Source organism: Miniopterus natalensis, chromosome 4 (assembly GCF_054644295.1).
Source record: "Miniopterus natalensis isolate mMinNat1 chromosome 4, mMinNat1.hap1, whole genome shotgun sequence".
NCBI classification, from domain to species: domain Eukaryota; kingdom Metazoa; phylum Chordata; class Mammalia; order Chiroptera; family Miniopteridae; genus Miniopterus; species Miniopterus natalensis.
This window is the reverse complement of record NC_142084.1, coordinates 71,401,626-71,417,651: the sequence shown is the minus strand read 5'-3', so window position 1 is coordinate 71,417,651 and position 16,026 is coordinate 71,401,626. Positions and strand designations below refer to the sequence as shown.

At 53.4% G+C, this 16,026-nt stretch overlaps 1 protein-coding gene across 2 annotated transcripts; it reads right to left on the bottom strand.

Moving 5' to 3' along the window:
• Window positions 1-138: 138 nt before the first annotated feature.
• NIBAN3 (niban apoptosis regulator 3) lies at window positions 139-15,422 on the bottom strand. 2 transcript variants are annotated; one of them, XM_016209341.2, is made up of 15 exons: window positions 15,368-15,422; window positions 14,080-14,210; window positions 11,566-11,691; window positions 10,847-10,961; window positions 8,952-9,119; window positions 8,267-8,382; window positions 8,081-8,185; window positions 7,723-7,885; window positions 6,923-7,113; window positions 5,898-6,056; window positions 4,718-4,834; window positions 4,531-4,638; window positions 3,612-3,723; window positions 1,861-1,944; window positions 139-363 (listed from the first exon to the last, which is right to left on the bottom strand). In XM_016209341.2, the coding sequence occupies exons 1-15, from the start codon at window positions 15,420-15,422 to the stop codon at window positions 257-259; spliced, it is 1,857 nt and encodes a 618-aa protein (XP_016064827.2). In that variant the 3' UTR covers window positions 139-256. The 2 variants fall into 2 exon arrangements, with proteins under 2 accessions (XP_016064827.2, XP_087672171.1); XM_087816045.1 differs by lacking the exon at window positions 4,531-4,638.
• Window positions 15,423-16,026: the final 604 nt, after the last annotated feature.

The window sequence follows — 16,026 nt, the reverse complement described above, 5'->3', positions numbered from 1 at the left end:
GCTCATAGATCCATGAGCCAGGAGATCATGGTTCAATTCCCGGTCAGGGCACTTGCCCTGGTTGTGGCTCAATTCCCAGTAGGGGGCGTGCAAGAGGCAGCTAATGGATGATTCTCTCTCATAATTGATATTTCTATCTCTCTCTCCCTCTCTCTGAAGTCAATAAAAACATATATTTTTAAAAATGGTTCCTATGACTCAGGAATTCCACTAGTAGACATTTATCCATTGGTAATGAAGATGGCTGTAGGCAGATTCAGCTCTGGAATGTCCCTGGAGACGGCAGTGGGCAGGGCGGCTGGACCACAGTGCAGGAGCCTGGCTGCTTGGAGCAAGTCCCTCTCTGAGCCTCAGTTTCCTCATCTGTAAGATGGAAAGTCATAAGGATGCCAAAAAACTGGACACATCAAATGCCCAGCACATAATAAATGCTCAGTAAGTGGGATATTAGCAATAAAAACTTAATTTGCCCAGCTGGGCATGGCTCAGCAGTTGAGTGTTGACCCAGGATCCAGGCGATCTGGGTTCTATTCCCAGTCAGGGCACATGCCCGGGTTGTGGGCTCGATCCCCAGTTAGGGGCGTGCAGGAGGCAGCCGATCAATGACTCCCTCATCACTGATGTTTCTATCCCTCTCTCTCCCTCTTCCTTCCTCTCTCTGAAATCAATAAAGATATATTTTTTAAAAAAACACACCTTAATTTATAAGCATCTAGAACATAAGTGAGCCAAGGAGAGGAACAGAAGAGCTAAAAACCACTCCTAAACACATGAAAAGATGCTTATTTTCATCTCCAAGAACATGTGTTCATTCAAACGAAGCCAAGACACCATTTTCCACCCAGAAGGTATGAGAAATTCCAAGTTAGCTGACAGCCTGGGCAGCCTGTGGGGAAATGGGCCACCTGGTTGTTGTGAGAAGCAACAACCAGGTGGGAACATACTGATGGAGAGAGCTCTGGAGACCACTGTTGAAATGACAAGCACACATGCTCTACACCGTGAGATTTCACATTGGGGGATTTACACACGAAGACCTGCACTTGCCTGAAAAGTACATTTGAGGTTATCCCCTGTGGTGTTACCAGTTAGAGGGAAAAACTAGAAGCAAAATCCACCATCATTTAGATTGTGGTTAAATAGATTAAGGAGTTCACCTACAATCTCTCATTACCAATTGCAAATCACAAAACATTCTGACACCCAGAAGTCTTTATAAGACTGTTTAATCTTCCCTCATCCCAGTAAGTGTGAATATTTATCAGTTTATCTGCAGCGACTGGCTATGGGATATTACCCTAGATCAGTATTAGTTAGCTATAGCTGCATAACAAATACCCCCCCCCCCCCCCCCAATTAGCAGCTGAAAACAACACAGATCTATTATCTCAGCGTTTCTGTAGGTGAAGAACGTGGAAGCAGTTTAGCTGGGTGGGTTTCCAAGGCTCTCATAACAGCAGTTCCCAAGGGAGCTGTGAGCCACTCTAGAATCCCTGCTCTCATCTCACAGAGCCTCTGCTCATGGTGAACCCAAGGCTCCCATCACCACAATCTCTCCTTTCAGTGTTGGGAACTAGTAGCTGCTGGGAGAGGCCCTGCTGAGTTTTGGCAGATGAGATGGGACACAAATTCACGTGCATGTCAGAGCCTATGCTTACAGGGTCCCTCTGTGGCACCAACACACTCCATGTCTCCCCACTGCTCTTGTTCACCATGACTTTGGCCAGACCAGCCACATCAGAAGACAGGTGGATGCTGTTCCAGAACCCACTCTTTCAACCTTCCCATATACCCTGTAAAGGAGCCCCCCTACCCCCCATCAATTCACTTGTATGGCCCAAGAACCTGTGAGGTCCTCACCTGCTCCCACCTGGTCCCATGGGGCCTCTGAGAAACCATCCAGAGTACAGGACACACCGCTGGCACTGAGGGCCTTCTTCAATTCTAAAACAACAGATAACCTCCTGGAACCACCTGGAGAAGCCCCGCCATCAAAGGGCTTCTATGCATTCTCCCAAAGAAGCCACCAGAGGGCAAAGGATAGAGGAACCAGCTCAACCAGGGACCCTAAACAAATGGCTTATTTGAGCCTCTCTCCAGGCCTGTGCCCATGGCAGACATTGCTAGCCGATCCTCAACATCTTCACTGAGCCAGATGCTACCAGCTCCACCTCACAACACTGCACTTCAAGCAGATGTCACAAATCCACTGAGGATAGAATCCCCTAAGGGCATGGAAAATCTCTGGAAATGAAGGTATTACTGTCTCTGGATTTTTTTTTTCCCAGTCAGAGAATAGCCTTTTTTTATTTAAAGTGTCCTCTATTCGCCGTAGCCAGTTTGGCTCAGTGGTTAGAGCATCAGCCTGTGGACTGAAAGGTCCTGGGTTCGATTCTAGCCAAGGGCTCAACCGGGACCAAGTGCGGGAGGCAAACAATTGATGTGTGTCTCTCACATTAATGTTTCTATCATCTATCTATCTATCTATCTATCTATCTATCTATCTATCTATCACCTATCATCTCTCCCTTCCACTCTTTCTGAAAAGCAATGGAAAAAATATCCTTGGATAAAAAAAAGGGTCCCCTATTCAAGGGACTTGTTTCTTTTTGTTCAGCTACCTTCAGATGGAGCCCATGTCCTCACCCTTACCCCCTGGGTCTCAGAACTCTGTTGTCACCTCTCAAATTGCTCTGTCTGTGTCCCTTCTTCCTCTTTGTGTCCTTCAAATACAGGCTCTCAGAGATGCCTCCCCTCTTCCTACACTCCATCCTCAGGTTGTGGCCCCTCCCTTGTACTCCACGACACCCAGGCCACCAATTCTGGCACCTCTGCTCCTGCCTCATCCTCATCACTGGGCTTAGTCCTCCTGGTAGCTGTCCCTGCTCGGGCCCATCATTTGTTCCCAGGACCATGCCCTCAGCCTCCTCCCTCATTTTCAGTCTTGCCACTGTCATCCTCTGCTCACACACCCTCCATGACTCCCTATTGCCTACCCAAAAAAGTCTAAACTCTCTGCCTGTCATTCAAGCCCCTGCATGTCTGCTTGGCAGCCGCCAGCCTCCTCTCCTTCTGTTGTCTTTCCCTCTCTCTGTGCAGGCCATGTGGATGCGGTGACATTCCCTGAATCACCAAGATATACTGCTCAGCTCCAAGTTAATGCACATGTCTCAGAGGTCACAACATTGGGTCATGAGTGAACAGACAAGGCAGGAGGGAGAATAGATGGTTCTGGAGCCTTTTCCCAAGGCAAGAGATCCTGAGACGCCTACCCCAAGTCCAAGAACTTTTGGGGCCTCAGTGCCAGCCCACAAAAACACAGGTGGTGATTGTTGAATGACTAAATGTGAATGTCTATCTGAAGTTTTAAATTCTGCCTGCTTCCACTCATCCTGAGAAGTCCTACACACCCCTGAGAGCCTCATTCCCATGCCCTCACTCAGGGATCTTCTATCACTGCCCCTCTAGGCTAGTCCACCTCTGTCCCAGTCTGGACCCTGAGTCAAAAGGCTAGTGTTCACAGGAAGTGAGGCAATGGGTACCCTGGTAGGGCTCAGTATACACAGCCAGGGGTTACCAGGCTCCCGTGAACCATAGGGGGTGAGGCTCACCTCCATCTATCCTCTGCAGCAGGATCCCCCGGATGACATCCTCATAGATGCCCTCGATGGTCAGGGCAGGGCTGCCCACAGCAAGAACATCCCCTTCAAACTCAGGCAGCTCCTGGAATGGAGCTGGGTGAGGGGCTGGGCTGGAGGGGTGGGCTGCTTCGTAGGTGCCAGCTCTAGCTCTGACCCTAGGTACCTGGGTGGCCTTTAAAATGGCCTCCTTTACCTGTATTCCCTCAGGTTGCTGTGCAAATTGATAAAGCAAAGCACATCCCACTTCAACAGGAATAGCACAGGTGTCTCCCCTAGGACCCCCCCCCCCCCAGCCACTTCCTCTCAGGAGCCTGTTAGCACCTGAGACCAACCCCTGCCTGGTGCCCCTGAGCCCTGTGTGGCCAGGCCCCTGTGACCTCTCCCCTCAGCCCTTTCCCACCACCTCACTCACCCACCTCCTGCTACACTGGTCTCACTGTTCCCCCAACACACCAGGCACAGGCCTGCCTCAGGGTTTTTGCATATGCTGTGCCCTCTGCCTGGAATGTCCTTCCTTGGGACATGGCTCATGCTTTCAGCTCACTGCCTCTCAAGTGTCATCTTCTCAGGGAGAGCCTCTATGATCATAGCACACACACACACCCCCCCCAACACACACGCACTCCCTCTCTGCCTCCTTCCTTCTCTGAAACTTGTGTCACCCGCTAGTATGTGATGCATGTGCCCTCGCCCCAGCTCTCAAGTGACAGGTATCAAGCACTGTCATAGGAGAAGCAGAGGGCATAGTGGAGCCCCAGAGCTCAGGGAACAAAAGTCTCTAACCGTCACAGTGGCTCGGTGAGTGAGCGAGCACTCTGTCCACTTTATCGAGAGATACAGATGCTTGGTCGCCCCACAGGACCTGCCTGCGTGTCCCCCGTTTGCTCACCGCTTTGCAGCTTGGCTCTAGCTGGCTCAGCACAAAAGGCAAAAAGACGCAGAGCTGCCACCCACGGACGAACTTCCTCTGCGCCGAGCCACTGTCCGACTGGAACTTCTGCATGACAACACAGTGGCCAGTCCAGTAGCCCTCTGGGCACCCAGGCCCATGTTCATGCCCTCCCCACAGGCCTCACCTTCAGCACGCGCCCCCTGACTTTCTCCAGCTGCTGAGCAGCCTGGTTGCAGTCCAGGGCAGTGGTCAGACACTGGTCTGCCAGCTGCAGGAAGGTGGCCACGCCATCGGCCATGAGCTGGAGGAGGAGGAACTGGGAATGACTGCCGGGTAATCCACTCACCGGCCTTATCAGCTTCATTCCCACCCGACTGACACCTCAGCATCCAATCTGCCCTACCAGCCACTTCTCTCAACCTCCTCCTGTCTCAAGACATAGTACCTCCTCTCAGGACCTAGGGATCATCCAGTCAGTGGGTACCTATGTGCAAACTGGTAGAAAGCAGCCTCCCCTCTGGAGGATGGTGCCAGGGTGCCCAGCCTGGGGAGCAGAGAGCCGGCCAGAGTTCAGCCTCATCAGCTGAGCACTCTTGAGCAGTATGCAAATTGAACAATTGTGCCAGGCAGCACTGGGTCTTCTTAATCCCTGCTTCCTTCACTTACCATGTCTATTAGCAGGTCCCATCCCCTTGGCCTTCAAAATATACCCAGCTTCTCTCCACCAACAGTACCCAACTAGTTGGGGCCTCCTCCACTCCTGCCTCCCATAGCCCATGCTCCCCAAGGCAGACGTGCCTTCTTAACTTTAAATTTGGTCACACCCCTCCCCTGCTCACAAACCTGCTGTGGCTCCCCATTGCCCTTGGGACAGAGCCCAGCCTCTTAACCTCATACTGAGGGCCCTGACACACCTCACTGGCACATCTCCCACCTTTCTGCCCTCCCTCGAAACCTACAACACAATGTCTCTAAATTGCTTTATTTTCCCAAAGGCAGACAAGCTTTCTCACTTCCCAGCACTTATACACACTGTTCCCTCTACCCAGGACATGGCTCAACCCCCATTTCTCTGACTGCTGCCCCAGCTTGGAAGTCTTCTCCTGGAAGTCCTCCCAACCCTTGAGATGGATCAAGCACTTCCTCAGGGCTCCCATGGCACCTTGTGCATCCCCACCCCAGCCCTGTCCATCACGTGTGATCATTGCCTGGTCATGGGTTCATGTCTACATGACACTGGGAGCCCAGCGAGGGAAGGCCATGTCTTACATGGTCACCATGACCTCCCTAGCACACATGTGGCACCTGCTCAGTGAAGACTGTTGCCCTTGCCTCCCTCCTCCCAGCCTCCCACTCACCCTCACCTGCTGTGCGAGATCTTGGGCCCCAAACACCAGACTTCGTGCTCCAAGGAAGCCAAAGGGTACCATCAACCGCCCCAAGCGACCCCGGCTCCGCTCAGCCTCACGGTAACAGGTCTGCATCAGCTCTGGATCCCATGGCATCTCACCAAATGAGTAAACCTGTGCTCCAATGACAGTCAGGTGAGAAAAACACCATCAGCTGATGGAAAAGCAGGGCCAAGGACTTCACAGCCAATTCATCAAAGGAAAAACACAAATGGGAACACATCTTACCTTGGTTATCACCACAAAAATGCATGATAAAAGTAACAGTGAGGTATGGTGTGATGGACATAAAATGGCAATAAAATGTGGAAAAAAGATAATATGTGGTGCTGGCCTGACTGAGGGGAAATGGGCACACTCAGCCCTTTTGGCACCTATGCCCACCACCCGATGGCCTCTCTGTGCTGGGCCATCTGCATAAGTGGAGTAATCCAACACCATCTGTGCCCTCAAGGAGCTCACAGAAAAGTTTGGGGAGATAGACTGTAGGCCATCAACCACAGTGGTGTGTAAATGCCTTCATAAGGAGGGAAGCTCAGGCGGCAGCAGATGCAGAGGGGCCAGGGAAAGTTCCTGGAGGAGGTGATTATGAAATGGATGCTTAACAAGTTGAAGGTTTCCTGATGCACAGCAGGCACTCATTTAATATCAGAACTGAGCTGACCTGCATGGAGCAGAATTGTCTGGGGATGGGTGACCTCTGGCTAAACAGAGGAATAACAGGAGGAAGTTTGAGGGGAAGGTGACTCCACACTGATATTATTAAGTGCTACTCTTGTCCTCTTACTCCTTTTCCCCACATTTAAACTGTGCCCCAATGACCATACCATGGTGGTCCATAATAAGTAAAAAGCAGCCTGGAAAAAAAGTTGTTTCGAGGTTTTTCAAAAGAGAAGGTTGTCAAACAACAAAGATGCAAGGTGCATGCAACTCTTGTATGAGTTAATGGCCCAGTGAACCCCTCACCAGCAAGACCTCACCTCTTTCCGCAGCCGGGCGCCGGAGGGACTCCCACGCAGGTGGCGAGACAGGCGGTCCATGCCCTGGGCTAGGAGGGTCTGCACCGCCGCGAGCGCTGCTTGCACCGTGTTCAGCAGAGTCTGCGTGACGCGAGGCAGCTGCTCGTCGACCTTCCCGCGCAGGCACGACTCCAGGGGGCCCTGGACCTCGGCTGAGAGTGCAAAACACTGGCCTGGGTCCCCTCAAGGTGCTGGGCCAATGGGGTCGTGGGGAGACCCTGGGCTCACCAGGGTGAGGTGGGCGGGACGCTGACTCGCAGCGCCGTCTCCACCCATTTTACTGAGAAACGGAGGCTTCCAGTGCGGGGAGGGAGGGGGGGTGGGCACGGACTCAGGGCTCAGGAGCGCAAGCGGGAAGGCAGAGTCCGGGTTCCAGCCGCTTCTCTGTAACTGAGCGGAGAGGGGAGCACCTCCGCCACCTGACTGAACAACCCGCGTGAAACGTGCCGCTACCTGGGCCTCGTGTCCTTTCCAGACCGAGTTTCACCCGCTCCATCCCTGGCTGGACTCCTTTCCCACGGTCCCGCCCTCCTTCCTGACCCCGCCCCAAGCCACGCCCACTCCCCCACCTTGTCCCCTCCCGTCACGCGGCGCCCTCGGTTTCTCCAGTGCTGCCTGGGTCTGGTCGTCTGGGCCCAGACGCTAGGTCCCGCCCCTTACACCCACCCAGCTCCCCCTTGCCGCTCAGGCTCCCCGCGGGCCTCCGTCGGGCCCGCCTCGTCTAGACCCCGCCTCGCCAGGCCCCGGCCCCCGGGCCTCACCCCGCAGCTTCCCTGCCACGCGCCCCCGCAGCCTCAGCATCTGGTCCACGTCCGGCCGGAGGGTCCTCTCCAGGGCCGCAAGCAGCTCGTCCTTTTCGGGCTGGAAGGCGCGGAGCCCCGCAGAGGCCCCGGCCAGGACGGTGGCGTGAACCGCATCCAGGAGCTGCCCGGGCCAGCCCAGGGGCCAGCAGCAAGGGACGGAGGGGTGGGAGCAGCGAGGACGCGGAGATAGGGAGAGTTTAGGCGACGGTCGCGGGAAGGGCGAGGCCGGGTGCCCGGGTCTGGCTCCCGGCCCCTCCGGGCCCCCCACCCCCGCCACCGTGTGTTCCTGCGGCACCTCCTACATCCCGCCAGGTACCTCGGTCCAGGCCCAGGCTCTGGCTCGGCCGGCCCCCCGCAAGCCAGGCTGAGTCTGGGCTCGCAGCCCCGGCAGCAGCTCCCACATCAGCACTGCGGTCAGCACCTGCAGGAGAGGGGGCCGTGGGCTCCGCGGAAGGCCGGGAGGGTTCCTGAGGGTCCCGGTGCGGCCTTGAACAGCACTGACCTCCGCGTCCGAGCCCAGCGTCATGTCGTCATGGCCAAAGTGGCCTTGGTGCTGCCGGTAGAGCCGTATGGCCTCCAGGAAGGCACGCGCGGCAGGAGCCTGACTCCGCTGCAGGACTGGGGGGGTCGGGGGAGAGGCGGCTCCTCAGGGCCCGCTCACCCCTCCTCTGCTCTCATGTCTGCCGGGCTCCCCATCTCCCCGAGAGGAAGGAAGCCCTCTGCCTCCTCACCGGGTCCCAAACACCCAGGTCTCACCCACCTCCAGACCTTCGCACAAGAAGCGCCCTCCGCGGGGAAAACGCTCCTCCAAGACCATCAGTCCGTAAGGAGCCTTTATACGGTGTAGGAAAAGGCATCCCCTGCCGGCAGTCACGGGCCAGGCTGCACCGCATTCCCCACTGCCCAGTTGTATATGTTGGTCCTGTTCCCTTTACCACATGGTTGGCCCCTCATCTTTTTTGGACCCCAACTTTGACATCTCCTCCTCTTAGAAGCCCTTCCTGATCCCCCAGGGGAAGCTCCCACAAGGCTGTCCCCCATCACAGCCCTATCCCATCTGTCTCCCGCCACAACCTATTTTATAGGTAAAGAAACTGAGACTTGGAGTGGATCCCACAGTCAGCAGGAGCAGAGCCCTCTGACCCCAAGCCAGGAGCCCCCACTGCTTGACCTTCCCCAGAACCCACCTGTGCCACGAAGCCGGATGCCACCCTGCAGGGCAAGCCTCCACGCACGCTGCGCCTCCCCTGTGGCTGCAGAGAAACAGAGATGCCTTCGGAAGGGGTGCTGCAGGAACAGGGGAAAGTTCACCGGCATTTCCAGGAGGGGGTCAGGCTCTTCCTGTGTGTGGTCTCCTGAAAGCACACAAAGGTCATATCTTCATTCATTTGCTCTACAATCATTCATTCAACTAGGAGAAAATGACCATGAAATACTTAGAGGAGACCCTGGCATGAGCAGTTGCTCAATATGCATAAACCAGGCTCTAGCTGCAGTATCCTTATTCCAGCTCGGTCCCAAGGGAAAGGTGCCCGGGGCAGACATGAGCAACTCTTCCCAGCACTTTCTCAGCCTCTGCATCCTTCTCAACACACTGGCCTGGGCAGCCACCAACAGCCTATCCTGGTTGGCATGTGATCTGAGCCCTGCTTGCTGTGGGGTGCTGGAGCCAGCCATGCCGAGGTTTGAACTTAGCCAAGCCATTTTCTATACACAGGGCACAGTTTTTCATCTCTCTGATCCTGTAAAATGGGCTCAAAAGTATTATCAATGGCCTAGAATGGTTGGGAGGACGCAGTGAGTGAATTTAAGTTTGTTTAATTTATTTGGGGTCTCCTAAAATCCTCAGTGTTTTGTTCTGATTTCCAGAGTAGTACATACAGACCGCAGTAAAATAAAATAATCCAGAAGGTAGAAGTTCCTGGACATCCCAGCCCTTCAACCGCAGCCCCTGGGGATTATAATAGCTGTTAACAGTCTGGGGACATTATTCCAGATTTTAAAATCTGCACAAAGATGCATGGGGTGTATTGTTGTAACAAGATGGGGTTTCCTGGTCTATAAGTTGCCTTTTGGCTCCTGCATACACGTGGGACACCGCCAGCAGCTGCACAGCTTTCCTTTCTAAGGGCCGGGCCATAACTTATTTAATCAACCCCAAAGGATGGGTATGCATGTGGTGGGTTCCACATCCTCAACATTTCTGTAGACTGTCCTTATTGCTGTATTTGCATCATTTGGTGGCAAGATAGCTCCTGAGTGAAGCCAAGGGTACAATTCTGGCTCCGAGCCTTACTAATTGTGAGCGACGGTCCTCAGCCTCAGTGTGTGCATCTGCGGAATGAGGTAGCTAGTGATGGGGCTGCCTGCTGGGTGGGTTCAAGGAGATAACACGAGTCCTCATTAGATGCGTCCAGCCCAGTTAAGCTGCTCCTTTCCCTGTTCCTGCACTGTGTGTCATGGGGGGAGGAAGAGAGAGAGAAAGAGAGGAGGAGGGGGAGGGAGGGGAGGAGAAGGGGTAATGGAGGGAGGGAGTTAGAGAGAAGGAGGGGGGAGGGGAGGAGAAGGAGAGGGTAATGGAAGGAGAGAGAGAGGGAGGAAGTTAGAGAAAAAGAGAGAGAGAAAAAAGGAGGGGGAGGAGAAGAGAGAATGGAAGGGAGGGAGGAAGGGAGAACCCTCCAGGAAACAACTAAATGAACAATACACCCAGCACCAAGTTGCACGATTTCCCCACACCAGTGCCCATCCCCCACATACTTGCTTTTACCCTTTGCTACTTTGATTCCGGTCCAGTGACCAACCTCTTTCACTCTGATGAGAGTGGGTGTTTCTCTTTCTAGAGTCAGGATGCTTACCCAGAAACAATGCTGTCCCCCAAGGGACACTTGGCAATGTCTAGAGACATATTTGGTTGTCACACTTGGGTTTGGGACTGCTATTGGTGTCTAGTGGGTGGAGACCAGGGATGCTGTTCAACACCCTGCAGTACACAGGGCGACCCTCACTGCAAAGAATGATCAGGCCCTAGTGTCAACAGCACTGAACTAGAGGCGCCTGCTTTTGGGGTCCCCAGGAGCCTTACCCGAGGAGTCTGGGCAGAGAGTGTCCAACAGGTGGAGATATTCACGCTGGGAAGTCAGGACTGTGTACCCTGTCAGCGCCGTGGAGCCCAGAGGACGGCTCCCATTTTCATATTCCTACAAAAGGTGTCCAAAGAATCACTTTGGGACAAGTCTAAACTGTGGCTTCCATGCCTCAGCATAGGATCAGGGGAAGGTTTAGGGTTAGCTGGGGAAATCCTCCACCTCCCCTCCCTGCCTCCACTGCTCTTTCCCCCTCCTCCATAGCAGAGCAACCAGCCTCCACCGTGTGCCGGGCCAAGTGCTGTTGAGGATTATCTCATTGGATCAGCACAGCCCCTTGCTTTGTAGACCATCATCACCCATTTCACAGAGGTGGAAACTGCATTCCAGGGCAACAAGTGACCTGAAGGAATCCCCCAGCCAGGAAGCAGGGCACGGGTATGGGCATGATCCACGCAGGCCTAACATGGTTTCAACCTCGGCTCTGCTGACAACCATGAGGAAGCCCCTACCCCTGTCCTGGGCCTCAGTTCATCCACCTGGCACAACAGGAGATGGTCGCCCACTGCAGGCCAAGCACACAGGGCCCCTTGCTTGATTCAGGCTAGATGACTGAAGAAAGGAGAGGGGCTATGCTGATAGCTAGACCCCCAACCCCACTCTGGGGAGGGTGGGATGGAGAATCTGGAGGCCAAAGGGACACAGGTCACTCACTCACCTCCCTGTGGCTGAACCACTCCAGGTGGCCATCCCCACGCAGGACACAGAAGATTGGCTGCCACTGGGGCGGGTGGCCCCGCAGCTGGATCAGGGGTCCTCGGTGCTCACGGACTCGGGGAAGCTTCTGTGGAGGAGGAGCCCTTGGGTGTCTGGGGCACTGGCCAGTGTTCCAGTGTCCAGATCACTAGGACAGCTCCCACTGTGTCCCAGGTGCCACTAAGTACAGAGCGCGTGGGTGCTGCTATGTGGCACTCCTGTTCTTTATCAAGCACTCTCATAGCATGCACTTGTGTGGGGTCCTTCCAAATATGAACTGATTTATCTTCCACACAGCCCTGAGACGGGGCAGTCTTGTCATCTCCGCTTCATCTGGAAGTGGACCCTTCCCCACTTGATTCTCAGATGAGATCCCAGCCCTGGCCAACACCTTGATTGCAGCCTGTGAGAGACGCTGAAAGAAAGGACTCAGAGAAGCTGCATCTAGATTCCTGATTCACAGCCACTGTGAGATAATAAGTGTGTGTTGTTTTAAGCTACTGATTTGTAGTATATTGTTACACAGCACTCACTAACCAATACAAGTGGTGTTGCTGGGTCATGGGGCAGGTGTAGTTTAACTGTATGAGTGAAGGCCTGGCCTCGGTCCACAGACCCCACCGTCAGGCAGGAGGACATTTTCTTTGTCCTGTTTCATTTCCTTTGTCACTCTTCGTACTACCTGAATTGTGTGTTTTGTGTCATCACTGGGTCCCAGAGCAGTGTCTGGTACATAGTTGGTGCTTGTTACATATTTAATGAATCAATTAACTGCAATTGTAATATTTTGATTCTTTGGTGGGATGGTGGGAACTCAGGTGTGTTTGTTAATGATTCTCCATACCTTTTCCCAGCTATGAGAATTTTCATAACAATATTTTTAAAATGTTATTATAGAAATTATGTAGCCTAGCCAGTTGAACATTGACCTATGATTCAGGAGATCATGGTTTGATTCCTGGTGAGGGCACTTGCCCAGGTTGTGGGCTTGATCCCTAGCAGGGGCCATGCAGGAGGGAGCTGATCAATTACTCTCTCATCATTGATGTTTCTGTCTCTCTCTCCCTCTCCCTTCCTCTCTCTGAAATCAATAATATATATATAAAGGAATTATATATAAAATAAAAACACATAAAATAAGTATTATATAAAATGTTCAAACTGAAGCAAGGGGAAGTCCCTCCACACTGCTTGAAACCCAGTGTCAGCTGTGGCCTGGCCCAGGTGGCTGAAACCAGCAGCAGGTGCTGTAAGGTGCAGGTGGGGGTGACACCCAGGCCCCATGATGCCCCAAGAGGGACAGGGAGAGCCCTGGTTAGGAGGGGGCTCAGTGTCCACAGTGCCAGGGAGCCCCCATCTCAGGGCAGGCATAGTTGGGAGAAGAGGCATCTGAGAGAAGTGGGAAAACTCACAACCCTGATGGGGCAGGGGACCCAGTGTCAGTAAAGAATATGAGTCCAAGTGCAAATCATGCCTCTGCCTCTTGCTGACAGTATGACCTTAGGCAGATCACTTTGCCTTTCTGTGCCTTGGTTTCTTTGCTGGTCAAAGACCCATTTCTTGGGCTGGTGAGAACTGAGTATGTTGTGCCAGGCACAGGGAAGACCTGGGTGCCATTGCCAGCTCAGCAGACATGTGGAGCTAGAACCAAGCAGCTCCAGGCTCCTCTGTTCCATCCACAAACTATTCCTGTACTATGTGCAGTCACTGTGCGGGCATGAGAGGTGGGGATGAGGGGAAGAGGAGACTATGCCTGGCCCCTGCCCTAGCACAGCAGACCCCTGGAGGTGACTAATGTGTGACCTGGGGTTTTGCTGGAGAAGCAGTGAGATGGGGGTCTCAGAAGAGGTGCCCAACTCAGGCAGGGGCCATGGAAATCCAGGAAGGCTTCCTGGAAGAAGTGGCAGATGAAGTACACGGAGTATCCAGTGGCCTGGGCTGGGCGCTGCGGACACAACAGAGACCAAGACATATCCCGTTCTGTTCTCTGGAGCTCACAGAGCAGCCAGTGCTGTGTCCTTGAATGTGGCACTCAGGGCAAGCTTTTTCCAACCTCAGGCTTTTGTACTGGCTGTGCCCTCTGCCTACAATGCCCTTCCCATTCTGGGCTACAGATCTGGCTCCTTCTCATCCTTTACATCTCAGATCAACTGTACCCAACTGTACCCAACAGTGCCCTTCCTCTTGATTTCTTAGCACCTATCAGAAGTTATCCTGCACCATGATGTTAACTTTTGGGGGTCATTTTCCCCAATCAGACTGTGAGCTCCAGAGAACAGAGTGGAATATGTCTCGGTCTCTGCTGTGTCCCCAGTGTCCAGTCCAGGATGTGCCAGTGAATGTTACAGTCACCCTAGGTTTTGGCACCAGCAAGGACAAAGGTGTGAGAAGTGCCCCCCCCCACACACACACTGAACCAACGGCCCCTGCAGACTCGCTCACTCAGCAGCCCTCCACCTTCATTTGTGGCACCCACTTTGCTGTGCAGCAATTGGCTTCCAGCCAGCTCCTGGGGGACTAGCTCCCGGGAAATCTGCTGCAGGACAGAGGCTGCCAGCTGCACGCGGTATTGGGGCAGGAAGTTCCTCAGCAGGGCATCCACCTGACCTGCAGGGACAAGGGAACAGCAAGGTGGCTGAATCAGGCCACCTACTCAAATCCAAAAGCTACCCCATGCTCCAAGTTCCATTTACCCTTAGCCCTCTGCTGTCTGTTTCCATCCACGTGAGGGAAAGGGGGAGTTAAGGGGCTCTGGCTTAATTTGTAACTGATGCACAACAAACTTTAATTGTATAAAGCATAGAATTTAATGAGCTTTCACACATGTCCACCCCCGGAAACCACGATCAAGATAATGAACAGTTTCATTGCGCCTGAAAGTTTTTTCACGCCCCTTACCTAGAGAAATATTCAAAATCTTTTAAAAGCCTCACCCCAGCACAGAGAAACTTTCTGAAGTGATGGAAGTATTCTGTATCCTGTTCTAAGAGGTGATCACACAGGTGTTAAAGTTCTTCAAGCTGTTCCCTTAAGATGCACGCACTTGACTATATGTAAAACATACAGTCCATCCCGCTGCCTGGAATGTGGGCCTAGAATGGCTGGAGCTTCAGCAGCCTTTATGTGCCATGAGGTGACTTCAGGCACAGAAACCACTCATGGTAGAACCATGAGATGGAAGAAGTTGGGTTATCTAACTTTTATCAGCATATCTGCCACTGTACCCCCGTAGGAGAGAGTACTAAATCTTTGCCTTAAGCTACTACAGAAAAAACCTGATAACCTGACTTTTCCTAATCTAGATCATGAGTTCATTATATTCCGTGCCCAGCACACAGTAAATACTCAACCATGTGTATGGGGGATGAAAGGTACTGGCTATTCTTTGTCTCAAATCAGAACTGTCACTCAGTCTCTGGGGTCCACACAGAGGGATCTATTGACCCCTGCCCACCTTGGGGGAAGGATTATCCCCCAAGATGTTTGGGCCCAGGGCACCCCCCCACCTGACCCATGCCCCATACCCTAAACCCATGCCAAGTCAGGTTACCAGATTTACCAAATAAAAGTACATGACACCAGTTAAATTTTAATTTCAGGTAACTAAGGAATTATTTTTTAGCATAACTATGCCCTCATGCAAAATTTGGGACATATACTAAAAAATTATTTATTGCTTATCTGGAATTCACAATAGGGCACCCCATGTATCTGACAACCCTGAACACTCCTCCCCATCCCCACCCCTCCTGACCCTAGCTCACCCCTCAGGTGCTGCTGCTGCCGCTTGTCCAGGGGGCTTGAAGACCGCCCGCCCATCTTGCTGCTGTGTCCAGGATCTTCTAGTGTGAAGCAGACATCCCTCTCCAACCCACAGCTCCCCAGGTTCCTCTGCTCAGGGACACCCTGGTATCAGGGCAGCCTGTGAGGATCCTGGATGCTGTGGCTATCAGTGTCTGGGGTCAGAAGCCAGAGCTTGGCCCCCCATTGTGTGTTGAGAGGGTGACGATGCCCGCCCCCTGCCCCACCCCACCCTGCACCTGCGTCCTCCCAACTCCCCTGGGGCCAAGGCCCCAGAGCTGCTGGTTTCTGTAGGGGCTGCCCCAGCAGCCTCAAGAGTGAGTGCAGGGGTGGGAGACAAATATTCTGGCTGGCTTTGGAGGAGGAATGCAGGGCAGATATCTGGCAGGACCAGGCAACCAGTTGGTGTGTGCAGGGCAAGAAAGGATGGGCAGGGATAGGGTGTCTATCCTCACCTGATGCCTACCCTCTGATGCCCACCCCACTGTGCCTGCCCCATGCTGGGCAATGTTGGAGGGATTCAGGCCTGGCTCAGCCACCAGGAGTCCCCAGGCTGGGGAGACAGAGCAAGCCCACACCCTCCATCCCCAGGGTGAGTATTGGGACTGAGGGAGCAAGTGGT

What these genes read in the sequence shown, in the direction of transcription:
- NIBAN3 (XM_016209341.2), bottom strand. Translation starts at nt 15,422, where the DNA reads ATGGGCGGGCGGTCTTCAAGCCCCCTGGACAAGCGGCAGCAGCAGCAC. An exon ending in GCGCCCGGCTGCGGAAAGAG is followed by an intron (nt 6,057 to 6,922) that starts GTGAGGTCTTGC and finishes ATTGGAGCACAG; the next exon opens with GTTTACTCATTTGGTGAGAT. An exon ending in GCTGCAGAGGATAGATGGAG is followed by an intron (nt 1,945 to 3,611) that starts GTGAGCCTCACC and finishes CTGTTGTTTTAG; the next exon opens with AATTGAAGAAGGCCCTCAGT.